Source organism: Vanessa tameamea, chromosome 8 (genome assembly GCF_037043105.1).
Source record: "Vanessa tameamea isolate UH-Manoa-2023 chromosome 8, ilVanTame1 primary haplotype, whole genome shotgun sequence".
In the NCBI taxonomy this organism is placed as follows: domain Eukaryota; kingdom Metazoa; phylum Arthropoda; class Insecta; order Lepidoptera; family Nymphalidae; genus Vanessa; species Vanessa tameamea.
In genome coordinates this window covers 11,473,854-11,491,618 of record NC_087316.1, presented here as the reverse complement: position 1 = coordinate 11,491,618, position 17,765 = coordinate 11,473,854, and the positions used below count along the sequence as shown (strand labels likewise).

General features: G+C 29.3%; 4 protein-coding genes across 8 annotated transcripts in view; 2 read left to right on the top strand and 2 right to left on the bottom strand.

Annotated features, from left to right (window-relative positions):
• LOC113404791 (paxillin) overlaps nucleotides 1-3,516 on the bottom strand; it is a 66,763-nt gene extending 63,247 nt beyond the window's left edge. Inside the window, exon 1 of the mRNA XM_026645820.2 lies at nucleotides 3,313-3,516. Within this exon, the coding sequence (XP_026501605.1) occupies nucleotides 3,313-3,325 (13 nt within the window). The 5' untranslated portion in view covers nucleotides 3,326-3,516. The remainder of the gene's footprint in view (nucleotides 1-3,312) is intronic.
• A 218-nt stretch (nucleotides 3,517-3,734) lies between these two features.
• Nucleotides 3,735-5,270, top strand: LOC113404793 (protein lin-7 homolog C). The gene has a single exon (XM_026645824.2). The coding sequence runs from the start codon at nucleotides 3,889-3,891 to the stop codon at nucleotides 4,483-4,485; it is 597 nt and encodes a 198-aa protein (XP_026501609.1). The 5' UTR covers nucleotides 3,735-3,888; the 3' UTR covers nucleotides 4,486-5,270.
• On the bottom strand, nucleotides 5,239-9,705 carry LOC113404792 (RING-type E3 ubiquitin-protein ligase PPIL2). Its single transcript, XM_026645823.2, has 9 exons — nucleotides 9,534-9,705; nucleotides 9,236-9,455; nucleotides 8,594-8,903; nucleotides 7,970-8,097; nucleotides 7,384-7,528; nucleotides 6,784-6,932; nucleotides 6,392-6,543; nucleotides 5,943-6,132; nucleotides 5,239-5,522 (listed from the first exon to the last, which is right to left on the bottom strand). Exons 1-9 carry the CDS (start codon nucleotides 9,563-9,565, stop codon nucleotides 5,289-5,291), a joined length of 1,560 nt encoding a protein of 519 aa, XP_026501608.2. The 5' UTR covers nucleotides 9,566-9,705; the 3' UTR covers nucleotides 5,239-5,288.
• A 493-nt stretch (nucleotides 9,706-10,198) lies between these two features.
• LOC113404678 (ubiquitin-conjugating enzyme E2-24 kDa) lies at nucleotides 10,199-17,655 on the top strand. 5 transcript variants are annotated; one of them, XM_026645638.2, is made up of 6 exons: nucleotides 10,199-10,326; nucleotides 10,422-10,528; nucleotides 10,625-10,817; nucleotides 11,549-11,859; nucleotides 12,339-12,486; nucleotides 15,207-17,655. In XM_026645638.2, exons 4-6 carry the CDS (start codon nucleotides 11,644-11,646, stop codon nucleotides 15,302-15,304), a joined length of 462 nt encoding a protein of 153 aa, XP_026501423.1. In that variant the 5' UTR covers nucleotides 10,199-10,326; nucleotides 10,422-10,528; nucleotides 10,625-10,817; nucleotides 11,549-11,643; the 3' UTR covers nucleotides 15,305-17,655. The 5 variants fall into 5 exon arrangements, with proteins under 5 accessions (XP_026501423.1, XP_026501420.1, XP_064071561.1 ...); XM_026645635.2 differs by having other exon boundaries at nucleotides 11,521-11,859; XM_064215491.1 differs by having other exon boundaries at nucleotides 10,603-10,817; nucleotides 11,521-11,859.
• Nucleotides 17,656-17,765: the final 110 nt, after the last annotated feature.

Genomic DNA, 17,765 nt, shown 5'->3' with positions numbered 1-17,765 from the left:
GTGTAAAAGAAAAGACATATCATCGTACCTGAAACTACATATAATCTTTACTAATATTATAAATGCGAAAATAATGCTGTCTGTCTGTTGCTCTTTCACGGCCAAACCACAACCGAATTTGATGAAATTTGGTTAAACTCAAAAGACATACGCTACTATTTTATGCTTAACAATTGACGATCAACCCCTAAAAGGCGAGATAAGTTGAGCACGACAACTAGTCATACATAATCCTGAGTATACCTCCTGGTCGATATCAGACACGGCAGCTATTTTAAAGGGAGCACAGGCGCAGTTCCTGTTCCCTTGCACTAATAATGAAATGTGACAGCAATCCGACACGATCGAAAACAGTTCAGGCGGAGTGAAAGCACTGACAGCATTCAGACGCCAGGCTGTTCCCAAAAATTTTATATTATTGTTCCGAACCGGGTACTCACTATGACTTCGAGAATCGAGGCCTTATAAGCTAGCCACAAGACCAACGAGGTAATCAACGAACAGTACGTATGTGTAATTGTGTATGTATATGTTGATATATACGTATAGCCTATTCCAATGGGAGTAGGAAAAAAGATAAACAAACTTTAGTTTTGTTGCGTACTTCATGCGATTTGTTAATAACACAGCGATATTCTGCACTACTAAGAGTTGATGATTAATATCTTTATTTATAATAGAACCCTATTGCACTTAACTACTTATTTCGACTTTAATTTTACTTCCAAAATTCCGATAACAGTTTCGTCGACGTTCAAAACGCCATTTTTCGCAAATCCGTGGTGAGGATCATAGATTAATCAAGCTCTCGGCCAATGATATCGCGTCAATTTGCAGTCAAATGTTGTTTATTTGGCTTTTTTCCTGTTATGGTTGGAATAGAGTATATGTGTACTAGTTGTCCGTCTCGACTTCGTACGGGTCTCTCACTACCTCTAATTGATGTTTAAATTGCCAAAAGTCTGTTGTTACTGAGCATCTACGTCGCGAAAGGAGTAACCATGTTATGTTTCAAGTCAATCGGATCTCGTCGTGAGTCAGTCAGTATTTCGTTCAGATACCCAGTATTAGTTTGTAATAAGCATTTTAATCATTTTTAAATAAAACAATTAAAGAAATCATTATTTGTTCAATGTATCCTTTAGTACTAGCTACAATAAGCTTTTTATTTTTTTGGTACGGATGATTGATAATTCATTTATTTATATTCTATAACATCAGATTTGTTTCATCATCATAACATTCCATTATTCATGTGTCACAAGGTAAAGTAAAGTACCTACTACGAAAATCTTTGTCCACTACGATCAGGTTATGAATAAATTATTTCTATAAGTTTATTAAGGTAAACTTTAAGTTTTGTACATTTTAAAATATCAAATCTAAATAATCCAAAACAAAACGACTATTTTATTCGCATAAAAATTACAAAAATGCATATTAAGTAACTTTTCAAATATATTCGATAAATCATTAATATTTATGACTAAACTTCAACTTTTTTTTATATATTTTATTTTTAATTAATACCATAAGTATATATGCAAATAAATCGACGACTTTATTCGCAATCAATGTTGCTTAAAACACATAGATAAATTATCGCATACAAAGTGCATAAGATTCATGTATTCGTTTTATTACGACGACATTATCATATTAAACGACACAGTAATTTTTTAAATGAGTTCATCCGAATGAAATTACCGAATGAATAACTCGTAAAACGTTAATCCTTATGACGCCTCTACGAAGCTCTCGCTGTCCGTGATACGTGCGTAATACTACGTACTCCGTTAGATCCTTCTTAAAACACCTCACAGTAGCCAACAGGTACAATTCTTTTACCAGGTACTTTGATATTCAATTGAATTTAAATTAAATGCATCTTCTTATTCGAAATTGGACGCTATTTCAGTAGAATTTGCTTAAGTCACTGCTATATTGCAAGAGGATTTAAGCTTTCGTTAATAGAATGCCCAAGATAGGAGCTGAGGCAAGTTTGAGGTTGTTTGTTAACCCATGGACAGCTAGGAGATATCTGAAAAAAGCTAACCATATTTCAAGAGGGCCTATATCTGTACCAAATTTGACATATTGTCACTGGCTTTGAATTCAGGTTCAGTATCAAGTCAAGCGCAAGTTAAAACATCGGAAGTCAGTGCTCTACAAAGACAAGCACAAAATGTGTTTACATATTAATCACAGGAGATGCTGAGTCTACAGGTTTCTCAAAGAAATGGTTTCTTTAGACAATAGTCCTTCCACAATGTGGGCTGGCATTTCTTAAAAGGAAAAACTGAGATCATTTCCATGCTTTACCACAAATGTAGATATTATTTGTAGAACAAACTCAATAAACTAAAGACAGGTCTAAACCAGAAATCACTAGAAATGCTTGACAAGTTTATATTCGCTTTGATAAATAAATGAGATACAATACCTCAAGAGTTTGACAAAAATTAAGTACTGGTGTTTTCAGTTAAATTGAAAAATAATTAGTTTCAAAAGCATTTTAGCATATTTCATTGGGATCTGTATTACAAAAGTATTTACTTTCATCATATGATAAAGTTGGCAATGGGCATTTTGCCTTTACATGTTTATTTTTATAGTATTTGTTTACCCATTTTGTTAAATTCCAAATTCAGAAATAATACTGTAATGAGAATAAACATCTAATTTAACATATATTCTAAATGTAATGTAATAATAAAATGAGAAAAATAAATTTCATCAAGATATGATTTTTTAAGTTATTGACAATTACAAAAAAATTTAATATACTAATTACCACAATTTTGTATGCAATTAATTTCAAATAAAATATTATTATTATCATTTTTTTTCTCGTTAGTTCCAGACACTATTTATTTTAAATAAGATATTAAATATAATATATGTTACTATTAACTTTTATATTTTTACCAAAAATAACATTATTTTTGAATAGAAAACGGTCAATGACCCAAACTGTGATAGCATTTTATGCATAACAAAAAAGATAAGTCTTATCTTTTATCATGTAATATCAGTAGTTCAACAAAAAATTAATAATTTATTAAAATTTCGTAGGTGTTTTGAAATCAGGTAAACAAATTATAATTTTATTTGTTGTTTATTACGTTTAGTGATCGGAATAATTGTTGTTTTACATTTTTAAAGTACGTGTAATTTAGATATTAATATTTAGGATAGTGAAAAATCTTTGTTCACAATTGCAAACAAACGGTGATTACATTTCTAAATAAAACACGTCATTCGGTTTGAGAGCGAGACAAACAGGTTATATGGTGATAACAGCTTACTTACCTAAGTCATCCATGGTAACGAAATCTTCTTACACCTGACGCACTAATACAATATATAAAGTTTTTTTTTCTTACACTAATTCATACATCGAAATTTAAAAATGAGCTCTTTAGTATAGAAGATGCTATAAATATACACTTATCTCACCAAAATTATACACGAAAATATTAGCCAAATATGGCAAATTCTTAATTGTTGGCACACCTGACAAACTGTCACTATTACATTTACAAATTGTCCTTTTTTGTGACTATTGTCCTGGGTTGCGTTCTAATATTCGTTCGTTTTGGTAAATCATTTAAATGTAAATAATATTAATACATTATATGAAATGTTCCAAAATATTAATGGATATTATGATTCTTGTTTTCAGTATCGTATGTTAGATATGTAGTACGTAACATTAGATATTTAGAAACATACATTTTATTTTGTTGTCAAAGTGACAGCTAAGTCTGACAGAATGGCAGATCAGATAATGTAAATGTATTTTGTATCCGTATCGATTAACTTGAGAAGTAGTACATCAGTAATAAACACGCCCATTTAAAAATCCTAAACACATCAAATTTAATAATGAGTACTACAGGGGAGCAATTGACTCTAGCACGAGATATTAAAAGAGCAATAGAACTGTTGGAAAAACTTCAACAAAGTGGCGAAGTACCTGCTACAAAATTAGCTGCATTGCAAAAAGTGCTTCAAAGTGATTTCTTAAATGCTGTTAGAGAAGTTTATGAGCATGTATATGAGACAGTAGATATTCAAGGCTCTGCGGATATTCGGGCTTCTGCTACAGCTAAAGCGACAGTAGCAGCCTTCGCAGCAGCAGAAGGCCATGCTCATCCCCGCGTTGTTGAACTTCCTAAAACGGAAGAGGGTCTTGGATTTAACGTCATGGGTGGCAAAGAACAAAATTCCCCCATATATATTTCAAGAATTATACCCGGAGGTGTAGCTGATCGTCATGGAGGCTTAAAAAGAGGAGACCAGCTTTTATCTGTCAATGGTGTGTCAGTAGAAGGTGAAAATCATGAAAAGGCTGTGGAATTATTAAAACAGGCCGTGGGGTCTGTAAAACTTGTAGTCCGTTACACACCAAAAGTATTGGAAGAAATGGAAATGAGGTTTGACAAGCAGAGAACTGTTCGTCGTCGTCAGAATTTTAATTAAATAGCAGTTTAACTGAAAGGTTTGAATTTTACCATTCTTGACAATTAGTTAAGTTTCTGCACCAGATTTACTGCCTGTAGCAAATGTTATTGTAATGTTTAGAAATTTAAAGAAAAAGATATGCATTTTAGAATTATATTAATTGTATTATGAATAAGGTAGTAATCTGTAGTATCTGAAACAATAAGTTGAAGTAATTGTAGTAATTATTTAAATATTTCATTGAAGATAAAATTATTATTAATAGAAGCATTATACTTGCTTATAGACTGTCAAAAATCAACTGATTTGGAAATAAATACATCAGTCCTTATATTTTTTTGTGACAAATTGTGTTTGTAATTAATCTTCTTAAATGGCCTGGACTCGATGATTTTATTACCAGGGCATGACATCATCTATAAAATAGCTTTATAGCACACAAACATTCTTTAAGGTTTATCAATGTCCTGTGTACCTGGGGTGTGTGAAGGCATGTACACTGTCCTACAAAAGAATTACGCTTACAGCTACCATGAAAGCTAGTTGGAGGGATTGTGAACATAAATAATTAGTGGCTATGCTTCCAAAGGATAATTCTGTAAATATTTCTAGTATAATTTTGATGTGTCATCAGTATTTATCAAATCATGTATCATAATTATAAGAGTTAACATTGTTAACAAAATTGTACTAATTTACATTCTATGTTGTATAAGATTAGTATGAATTACTTGTTTAATATTGGTATTAGGGGTACGAAATAAATGTATGTAATGTTGAAATATACTTTATTATTACTATATTTACACTCATTATTTTTATTACCATGATTCGAAGGTTCCAAAGTTATATTTACCATCCTTTTTAGCTTTCTTTGCAGGAACTTCTTGATTTACTGATGGTTTGCTTGTTGAGGGTTCTTCCTGTAAATTCAAGTATTTGCCGACTCCATCTCTAAGTACTTTGAGAGGTTGTGTTGAGCCTTTTTTTGGTTTAACACCGAGTTCCTGTTCTGCTGCGCGTTTTTTCATTTCTTCAGCCCTTTCCAAAGCAAGCTATGAAATATAACAACCTTTGAATATACAGAATCATTTCAGGGATAATAACTAATAAGTAATTACTGATATGATTAAATTGCTACCCCAAAATATATTTTTATCACATAGTTAAAAATGTAGTTGGTATAATGAGTAGTATGAACTTACAGCTATAGTGGTATAGAAAGTTAAGACTAACATGCAGTTTATACCTAAAATTACTCTCGAAAATGTTAAGCAATAAAAATATGGCATAATGTTAAAGTATATTTTTATGATCTGGATTTCTACATTAACATCACTTATAATAATTAAAATACATCCTGTCACTTCAATTCACAAAAATTTAAAATTATCGTTAATTAACAAAGACGAAAAAATATTTGCAAACAGTTGGATAGTAAATATATATGTATATAAGAGTAAAGTCAGACTCACCTGTTCTTCAGCCTCAGCAAATGGATCAACAAAAACCTGAGCTACTTCAATGATAATATCTTGTATAGGCCTGTCTTTATTATCTACTTCAATCTGTTCCATCGCACTTAATGTGTCTAATCCACCAACTAATTTGCCAAATATTGTATGCTTTCCATCCAATTGTTTGCAGGAGCGAAATGTGATGAAGCTGGAACAATATAGTAAAAACACAATTTGCATGAAACTAAAAAAAGTTTCTGTTTGTTTAAGGTTTTGTTTTTTAAGCTGTAAAGTCTATTCCAAATGGCAGTAGTTAAGTTAACTTTGACCGTGAATTCTCAATTCACACATTGGTCAAGATCTAAAATATATTCATTATGGATTGGTAAAAAAAATATTGGGGTTTTTAATTGTTTGTGAATTAAATAACAATAAGATATTTTGAGTGCAATATATTATCGACTTACAATTGAGAACCGTTAGTATTGGGACCAGAGTTGGCCATAGCGAGTACACCGCGCCCAGTATGGTGCAGATTCGGTTTTAGTTCATCCTCAAATGGTTTTTTCCATATAGACTCTCCGCCTAAGCCTGTTCCAGTAGGATCGCCACCTTGAATCTAAATATAGAGAAATATAGTTACATAACTTCTTACTGCTTTTTTAAATAACCAAATGAAACTTCATGTAAATTACCTCAAAAACTTTGTCAAGTGAATTCATCATTTACTTCATTAATATTTAATTTTCTCCAATCATGAAAATTAAATATGAATTTAATTTTATGAAACACAAAAAGGACAAGAATTTTAAAAGTTTTATTAAAATATGGGTAATGCAAACTCTACTTATACACTTACCATAAAGTTCCTTATCGATCTATGAAACTTAGTTCCATTGTAGTATCCATTGAGACAGTGCTTTATGAAGTTATCGCAAGCTTTAGGCGTCACGTCACAATATAATTCAAAATTTAATTGTCCGAGATTAGTTATTAATCGTACATATCCTTGAACAAATAAAATATACGAATTATTTAGCTAAAAAAAATAATAGTTAACAAATTATGCATTTTAAAATCTAAATAATTTTATAGTTAACATAAAACAATGACATTATCTAATATCAATAATCAATAATCAATATATCGCTTTATTTAGCCTTATAAAAACTTTTTTAAAAAACATTGCAATGTATATATATACGCATAGCCTTTAAGGTCTCGCATGCATTGTTGGATCGATTACCAGGCAAGTAGTAAATGAAGAAAGTGTGGACTCCGTAAATGTAATACAATTTTAGCGACAAGTTCGAACCAATATTTTTTTCATTCTAATGTATTCACTTTAACCATACCTCACACTCAGTACATACCAATTTCGATGGGTACAACCCACTCAGTCATTCTATTGGTTAAGGGTTTTAAGTTATAACAACATTGTTTTGCTAAAATATTTTACCTTTTTTCTTAACTCTGTCATATTTGACTTCATCCTCACACAGTATAGCAGCTTGGTGCATTGTCTCAGGTACCATGGCTGTTGATGTGAAACTTGCCGCCACCATACCAGTTGAATAGTGAGCTGCATTGAATTTATCTGCTAACTATAGAAATTATAAAACATTTTTATTTACCAAGCAAAATAAAAATATTACAAATTATAATTTGTATAAAGGATTTAGTGGTGTATAAACTGAATGATATGGCGATGGAGGAATTACAATTCAATAAAAAAGCAATCTGTATTTCATTTTAGTCTTGTGTTAACGAAATATATTAGCAGAATTGTAGTGATATAAGAGTAGAAGGAGTATTAATTGAGGTAGATATTCAGTAGTAACTGAACACAAATGTCAAAAAGGCATCTTGAAGAAATTTTGAAGCATTTTCTGGAATGCCATTCCTCAAGGTGGCTGATATCTAAGCATGTATAATTTAATTGACTTATACAGTTTACATGTCTCACCAACTGGCAGCTCACACATATATAAATTAATCTTGGCAGATATTAATGAAAATGAAATGTAAAACATAAGATCTCTTACTTCCTCCTTTTTAACTTCTTTATTTTCAGGTGCCTTATATTCTTTATCAAGCTCTTGTAGGATATCCCTTGTCTCAGCTGATACAGTCTTTAGTCTGGCATGGGGATCTTTCTTCAGAGCAATCTCCTCTATGAAAGTGTTAAAGGTGATTTAATCTCTTTTGAATTACCTCATTCAAATGTAAACATAACATATATAAAACATACACTTAGTAAGAATTATAACACTTATGCTTATTGAAAATATCTTATTGATTAATACTTAATAAATTATAGTTATATTAAAGATGCTCCAGAATGTAGGTACTTATTTGCAGCCATATGTAATACTGCAATTCAGCAGAATATTCTACTCTCAGGTTTTTTACACCATAGTGTATCATGGTAGTTACAAAATATAGAACATGTAAAATCAATATAAAAAAGTAACAGCCTGTAAATTAACATGCTGGGCTAAGGCCTCCTACCCCATCGAGGAGAAGGTTTGGATGCAATATGGATTCATATGAAATATTTATAATTGATGTATTATTATATTGTAAGTGTATAATTAGATGTTAAAAAACAGTTGATATTAATCAGGTTATACAAATTGTTTATTACAGTTTTATAAAAGCACTATTACCTTCAGTCTCGATCCTCAAACTGTTTTTTATATGATGGAAATTAGATATATTAAATTTTCCCAAGTGATTAGGATCCTGTATAGTGATGATATCGGCTCTTGTAAATGGTGTGTCATTAATGAGGTCTTTCCAATTCTTCCCTTTGATATTGAGTTGTTCGACAGCTTCATAGCAGTAGACATTACCACTGGTACTAATAGCAACAATATGAGAGTTCTTTGTGAATGGTTTAAATAGGACTGGACAGTGGTATTCTCCCGCTGAATTCTTAAAAAAGTTAAGTTTGATCAAACTCTTTATGTCAATTTTCTGAAAGAAAATATAAAAAATATTTAACAAACATTTAGTTCATAGTCAATTAAAAATATGATTTTATACTATATTTTTCACTCTAGTTGAAAATCAAATTCCTAACAAAATTAACTAGATCCTTAAAGAAAATAAATACCATTATTGGTCCTTTTGAATTTCAACATAAACAAAAAATAAAAACTACATATATTTGTAATAAGTATAATAAAATATTATTACAAAAATGATAAGTAAGAATATAATGTTTTTATATAAATTAAGCTAGATTAATTTATTTTGTAGTTATTCAATTCAAGTTCAAACTAGTAACACTACCACCATGCTTTTACCTTTCCAGTCACAGGATTAACTTTAAACTTCTTCAAAAATGGTATTACGGGTTGCAACTCAAATATATTTCCATCTGCATCACAGAATGGTTCATTAAATGGTTGTAAACATAAGCAACAGTGATCAAAAGGGAGTCGTTTAAATGATGTGTCCTCTTCTATAAGCGTTCCTGATCTTTTTCCACCATAAATAGTGGTCCATTCAGTGTGTGTAATGTACCTATAATAATAAATACGTAAATAAAATTTTCCAATGAACATTTATTCCACAAGGTTTTGTTGTTTAACAAAATAATACATTTTGTCTTTTTGATGTTGACGTTTTCCCATCTTGCGTTTTTTAACTTTACAACTAAAATATTAAAATATATGTCTTAAATAGAAATAGTCTTATTAACTCCAAATGATAACAATATTATTATAAATTATAATATGTATTACTACACTCTTGATTATATTAAATGTCAAACTCTCAAACTGTCAGAGTCAGACCAAAATAAGAGTTGCAAGGTCCTGAAATATTTTCCCTAAAATAATCGAAATGAAAAGACAAAGGGACAAATGTCTGAAAAAGAAAATTAATTGTTATTTTACGTAAAAAAGTTACAATAAAATCCTAAAACATAAAAAAAACAGGTAATTTTTTCAAAGTTTACTATCAAATATTAAAATTCAAATATATGCAATGATAACATATAATACTTTTTAAAGTCATTGAAGTTTTATTTTAATTTAAAAAAATACGTATGAATCTTTGTAATTTTCATTTGGCACCTTAATTAATTTAACTAGCATAATAATTATTCTCGTTCGTAATATCTAACGTTATTCAATTTATTTTTTCATATGCTGTAATATTTTGTTATTGTTTTAATTAAAATATTTTTTGTATGGAATAAAACACGAAGAAAGTATACCAAAAAAACTGTTTTGTTTGTTTTTTGTTAATGTTAAAATCTTCATATGGCAACATGCCGGTTTTTTAATAAACATGTCGGAAAGTGGTTGTGCATTGTGAACTTGTGAAAATAATCTATTACTCGATACATATTTTTCAAATAAATACAATCTTAGGTTAAATATATCTACACGTAAGTTAATTGAGATTAACACTTATTTTTTTGCATAATTTTGAATGAGGAAGAGTTGTTTTTGTGACAAACGTGTGTGCGTTTGTGACTTTCAGTTGTGTTGGTGAGGGTAATGTACAAATGGACGAAATGTGGTAGAAGAGGATTGAAGCTCTAACATCTTTAACGAAAACAGGCCAAATCAACATTTATTTTTAGTAAGGTATAACATAGTTATCTTATAACTTCTATAGATCTTTTAAATTGTGTGTATATTATCCTCTGGAAAAGTAACAGGCTGCCTATTTGCGCTTTGCAGTTCGGAGCATCTAACACGGAGTTTGAATTATTATCATAACACAAATTGTACATATTCTGGATGGGTTCCTTTGTCTTCTATTGATTGCATTTTGGGATACATATAGTTATTAGAATTGTCACAGTGGTTGGCCAAAAAATTGTAAATTATCGGATAACGCAAGCCCACAAGATGGCCGACTGTTATTCGTAAGGTACAAATAATCTTTTTCCATTAAATATTTGTTTAGGCATTTATTTTACTTTCTTTTGTTAATTGTCGTTTAATTATAATATATATTTTTAATTATTCGTTGTTGAGAAGGGAGTTAATCACACGAAGTAAGAATTTCTTTGTTCGAAAGATGTCGTGATGTTTTACAAGAAAATACTTTTTTTTTATTTATTTCAATACTTAATCAAATGTGTTGAAGACTTCCATGTAGAAACAAGTGATAAATCGTCTCTATATTATGTTCACTAATTAATCATTGTTCATTCGTTTAAAAAAAAGAAGATATTCTGCTTTAAACAAAAAAGTCTAAACATCAATGTTTATATTTGTAATATCTAATACTTTTCATAACAATATAACTTAAACACATTAATTAATGCTTAGTCTTGGTATCAGTTGATAAAGGTCCAGGCTTCTTAATTTAGTAAATACAATTACCAGAATATGTTATGTAAATTCGTTCATATAATTTTTTGCTTTTTGTATTATTTTTTATTAATATTCTCATTATTTCACTTTTATATATTAAATAAGTCATTGTGTTCTTGTGATTTTGTTAATGGTGTAGTTAATAGTAGACTTATGTAATGTCAGTGTTGTCACATATACTTAACACAAGCTTATATTGGCTTACTAACAAGTTGCTCTTTGGTTTAGCAGAATGAGTTTTTTGATGCTTTTAGATAATGTCTGGTGCATCTGGTTCATCAGGAAGTGGCACAGGACGCGGCAGGGGCGGAGGCAATTCAAGCGGAGCTATTGGGGAGAATAAACCGGAATCTAAGGAGAATAAACCAAATCCAAAAATGTCGAAAGCACTTGGTACGTCTGCAAAAAGGATTCAAAAGGAACTGGCTGAAATCACTCTGGACCCTCCACCAAATTGCAGTGCGGGACCAAAAGGTGATAACCTGTATGAGTGGGTTTCTACAATCCTTGGACCACCAGGCTCAGTGTATGAAGGTGGAGTCTTCTTTCTCGACATTCATTTCTCAGCAGAATACCCTTTCAAACCTCCTAAGGCAAGTTAAATTTAACAATATGATATATATTTATTATTTAAAAACCTTTTTATTAATATATTTAGTTTTATCATATTTAGGATTCAATTATAAATTATTTCCTTTCTATAAAAGTTTACTTTTAAATAGACATAAGAAAATTTTAGAGAACTAATATTTCCTTAAGAGAAATAATTTTGCTAAGACATAAAATATTTTCAATAATTGTGAAAATTCTAATAATTAATCTAATCTCTTTAATGAAATTCTTAAACTATTGGTTATATTTGGTTGGTTTATAGTTTCGATATATGTTTATATTGATACATTTATTATTAGTATTATTAATAAATAATAGATAGTTGAATTGTTATAAAATTTAACAATGTATTGGCTTTAATAAGACTTAATCTGTTAACTAATTATATTATAAAAATGGTTGATTGTTGTCAACAAAACATATAAACAACTCAATTTTTAATAATAGATAATAATTTCAGGTGACATTCCGAACAAGGATATACCATTGTAACATCAACAGCCAGGGAGTGATCTGTCTAGATATTCTTAAAGACAACTGGTCACCAGCTTTGACTATCTCAAAAGTTCTTCTGTCCATATGCTCACTGTTGACTGATTGTAATCCAGGTAAATTTATTTTCATAATATTTTTTTAATTAACCATACATTGAATAATTTTCTTAGGCTTATATACCTCTTATATACTATTGTACTACTAGGAATATGAACTCATAGAATATTATAGTAAATTAACAAAAAAATATAAAACAATAAACATAGTTTTTATATCAAACACTTTTGATGTTGATGAGAGGAATTCTTAAAAAAAATATCTGCTTACTGTCACTTAACTTACATATTATGTCATTGCAAGGATCAAACAGCTACCACTGATTAGTATTAGAATAATATAAAGATTTTATTATATTAAACTACTATAAAATTGCAGGAGACAAACAGCCTGCTTTGAACTTACTAACCTGAACATGCCAAAGTAGAGTGTAGTGTCGGAGCAATCATAAATAATATTAATTTGAAGTTTAGTTTAGCTTAGTAATGGAACAATTTACAAGGGGTAGCTCCTCATTTTAAAAACTTTGTATTTATTTTGACAGTATTATATTTGATAGTGTAGATACTATTTATAGTATTGGATATACACTATGTGCATATAGTTGTATGAGTTCTCAAATGATTCCATAGAAAGCCAAAATTTACACATTAGTGAGAGTTATGATGTTCTAAATATGTTTTTAGAATTTATGTCATGTTCTGAATGGAAAATTATTTCGAGGTAGCCAGCTAGTGTCTCAGTCTGGCACATGTCAGTATATCAATCAAGTAGATCTACATTTTTCTGTCTTACAATGACAATTTGAAATATTCAAAATGATACAGAAAATATAATTAAAGTTAAGTTCAGATTAATATTTGCTACAACTTTATAAATGTAATTTATTTCATTTAAAATAGTTAAATTGCTCATTATCAATGTGAGACTGTGTTTGTATTATTGATGGTTGTCATGCCTGTTACAGAAATAAAAAATAAATGTTGTTAGTTGATTTTTAGACCATGTTGTTATTAAAATAGTACCAGCCTTTATATTATGGGACAATGCTGGGCCTCTCTCCAATTAAGGGGACTACATGAGCTAAATGCAAGTTTTATAATGCAAAAAAGTATATGATCCAATGCAGTAAACTCAATGAAAAAAATATATGATAATCTTCAGGATACATGTTAGTTGTTTGTTATTTTGAAAACATGATGTAATTAATTTGGTATTATAGAATAAAATCCCAAAGTTACCTTTAAAAAAATCTTTTAACAAATAATAACTATACTTATATATACATTCAATAATTCTGGTTTTTTGTCAGATTATTCTACAAGCAATATACTACTATATCTCTGTGTCACTTTTTTAGTAAAATCAATAGATTTTTAAAATCAGATATTCTTATTTTCGAACAAAATGCGTACGCATGTGTGCGTAAACGCCGTGTACAGAGTACAGACATTGCCGGCCGAGGCCTGATGCTATACAGACGTATCGATCTTTTCGCCGCATCATTACGTTACGAGATATTTTTTTGTAATTTTAATTGTAAATTAATTGTTTCATGTTTTCTTATAATAAATATTATTCTTTCTTCTAAATAAATATATTAAGTTAAAATAGTGTAGTAGTAATTAGGCATTTGTTTTTTATTATATTATTTGTTATAAATTTTAATTGTGTAAATATGGGAAATAAAGTGAAACGCGTGAGGAAAACTAAAAAACGTTTATATAAATCAAGTGCCGAACATACATATGAACGATATTAAAAGGTAAGAGTATTTTATTAGTAAACATATTTTTTTTTATAAATTATGAATATTGAAAACATCTATTAGAGTAGAATCAGATTTTTCGAGCTATTCTTTAAATATTACGATAGAGTAATTGGTCAAAGTAAGGAAAACATCAATTGAAAGTGACTACATTCGATCCCCACGAACTCGAAGCAATATGATATTTTTCATTAAAAGTACTATGGGGCATATTTAGATACATATTTTTTAAATACATACTTTTATAATTAATAAAAATTTAATTACTAACATATATTTATTTTTTACAGAATAAAGAAAGTCGAAAACAATAACACGGAAGCTATTTTTATTGCGTAAGAGTTTAATTTTATCGATTTTGTTTATAATAGGAATTAAAGTTATGTATGAACTAATTTTAATAATAAAAAAAGTAAAGTCGTAACAAAAAATGTATGTAATTGGTGTGAACCAGAGAACTAGAATATTTAGAAGTGTCATTTGTACGTAATTCAAAAATTTTAATTTTTTTGTAACTACCGCCATATTGGATTGAATATGGCAGCAATTCATGAATCGTGCATTGTCATCGAGACTAAATATGTGTGCCAACTTTCAGCTCCAAAGCTTCAGTGGAATTGGGTGTAATATTGATTGCAAGATTCCAGGACATACATTCATACGTACAAGTGAAATTAAATAAAAGATTTTAATAAAAAAATTAACACTCAATGTTTTTTTTTTGTAGTACCAAATATAAATAAAAATATTTTAAGTTTAATTAAATCAGTTTTATTTTTTAATCATTTTCGAATAACAGTCAAAAGCAATACAAATAATTCTAATATCCTATCCATTTTTATGAGATTTATGATTAAACCTAGAGAGAACCTTCCACAAGATGTATTAAAAATAGAGATTATGCAATGAAAATTCGATGATGCTTGTCTGGTTTGAACCTGTGAACTTTGGTTAAGATTCATGTCTTCTAACTACTGCAACTAATTGATATAACATTTAATATTTCAGCTGATCCATTAGTGGGCAGTATTGCAACGCAGTATCTTCAAAACAGAGAAGAACACGATCGTATCGCGCGCCTCTGGACCAAGCGCTATGCGACATGATTGCTTTGCCTGCTACATGGAAAACTATCATACTCAATACCACTCTGTTTTAACTCCATCCTGTTCACGTTAATATAAGCTAACATTACCCATTTACTGGTATGCATGTTTTTCAATTGTTTTTTCGAAACACTTCTTATTTTAGATATTTCTAAATATTACGAAAGTCTATAATATTTAAAAGTAACTATTTACAATTTAAAACATTGAAAAAAGTGCGTACCTTTAGAATGGCTTGTCAATATTTAGTTGCAATTAATGTGAATTTTTATCGCTTCGAAACGGTATGACTATTATTTTAGGCGACGAGTTTTTTAGTTATAATTTTTTTTTTGACCTATATCGCCCGTGTTATACGAATACTGCGATAGGTTAAACGAAACATATATCTACATAGGCTTAAAAGTGATTGGGTCAATTTATGCCACAATTATGTGTCGATCTCAAACACTTGTAACTCGTACTATTTAAGTATCTCTCCCAAATATTTCATGGGAATTAGTAGCATTCGTTTACTGCAGGGTGTACTGATTGCTTTTATAATTGGTTGGTATAGATATGTGATTTGGATGGTTAATTATAAGATTATTAAATAACTACTCGACTGCCAATGAATTGTCTCGTTTGTATCAATCAATCACTTTGTCGGTACATAACTAAACTATTTAATAGTTACTACTCTTATGTGCAAGTACATGAAGCAATGTCTCTCATTGTTAATTCGATGTTTCCAAATATTTGCCAATAATTTCAAGTTATGGATGTATCTTTAATTTGTTTTAATAAATGAATCACTTTTAGTGTACAAAAAAATAATTAAAATGATGTATTTTTTAAAGTTGTCATTGTTTTCATTATAAATATTCGTATAGAGAACAAACGCGCAGGTTTAAAATTTGTATTAGTGGAACTGTGTACAAATGTTAAATGACATTTTATAAACGGAGTCTAAGACAAAAATATGTATAAGTTTCCAAACAAAATAGCCATCGCTCCTTTCTAATTGTATTTGATAAACAACAACATATATGAATGCAATGTGTACAAAACAAAAACTGAGAGCTGATTCTATTTAAATTTCAACATTTTACATTTCTAACAACTAATTACTTCATTATTTGTGAATTTTAGTCTGAAATGTGAGGTTATTTAGAATGTATTTTTTCATACTTTGAACAAATTCTTTGAAATAGCCTAGGATAAGTACGTCTATAATTGGTATAGCATTCAGGTAAAAATTAAATGAGCTCTTTGGATCTAGTCGTCATTTCTGAAATCAATAGTACTTATGAATACAGTCTCTAAAGGTATCGAGTTTATTTAATATCTGTAGCTCGATATTTAATCTATATAAAAACATTGTGATTTAGTTAACTTCGTACCTATTCGGTCCATTGTTTAGATAGTAAATTTAATAAAATTTCGAAATCTATCGAATTTCAATTGTTTATGTATTAGGAGTGCAATTATTGTTCAGTTCTATTATGTATCTAATTAATATAATTATTGTGGCAATTTTTTTTTTGTACGTGAGTTATTTTATATATATATTAGACTTTCATATTAGAAGCATAGTATTTTATTATATAAAACTTATTTATTCAATGAAGATCTTGAAAATTATTTTTCCATTGCAATTTTTTTAACTAACAAGTGACCCCGATTATTCCTAAATTCAACAGTGATATGTGATGAGTATCTTTTTTATGAAATCAACATATCAAAGTGAGTTGAAAATAACAATTTTGAATATGTTAACAATTGTAATGGACTTGGTATGTTTGTATGTGTAACTAGTTGCACCGGACGTGCCAAACCTTAACCAGGCATTCTCTGCTTCCACTTCCGATTATATAACGACTCGTCTATCTAAAATATTCCGTTTAGTGTGTAAACAGTTATTAGATTGTAAGTTATTTTATTGTTTAGGTAATGTATGTCTTAACCCTAGAATTAAAGTATAAAAAAAACTTAGCCGTGTAATTTTTAGCGAAGTGTATGTCGCGTGTATATGAATGTTTTGGTGATACCATTGTGAAAAAATGATAAGAATTAGAATTTAATTTCGTTGATGTGAAACTGGTGCTGTGAGATTCAAATGCTTGCGACATACAATAAAAAAAATGAGAATCTGTATTCGTGACTGGGATATATTTTGTCAATGTGATTTTGAAATTATTTTATACTGTGACTCGAAATGTGTTGCTTGCAAGACAACAGCTGTACTCAACGCGACTGATGTTCCTCGTAACTTGATGTTCATAAACTGAACCCTTATAATCATCCTTTGTTAAAATTTATATCATGGTATAAAATAGGAAAATAAAAATGTGTGTAACTAGACACTTAAATGTTGTTTTATTGTTTTCGTAACGCCACGATTCGTGTTGTTGATCTATATATTAACTCGTCTACATACAGAAATAATATACTAAAGGATTATTTTGATCGGAGATTAGTT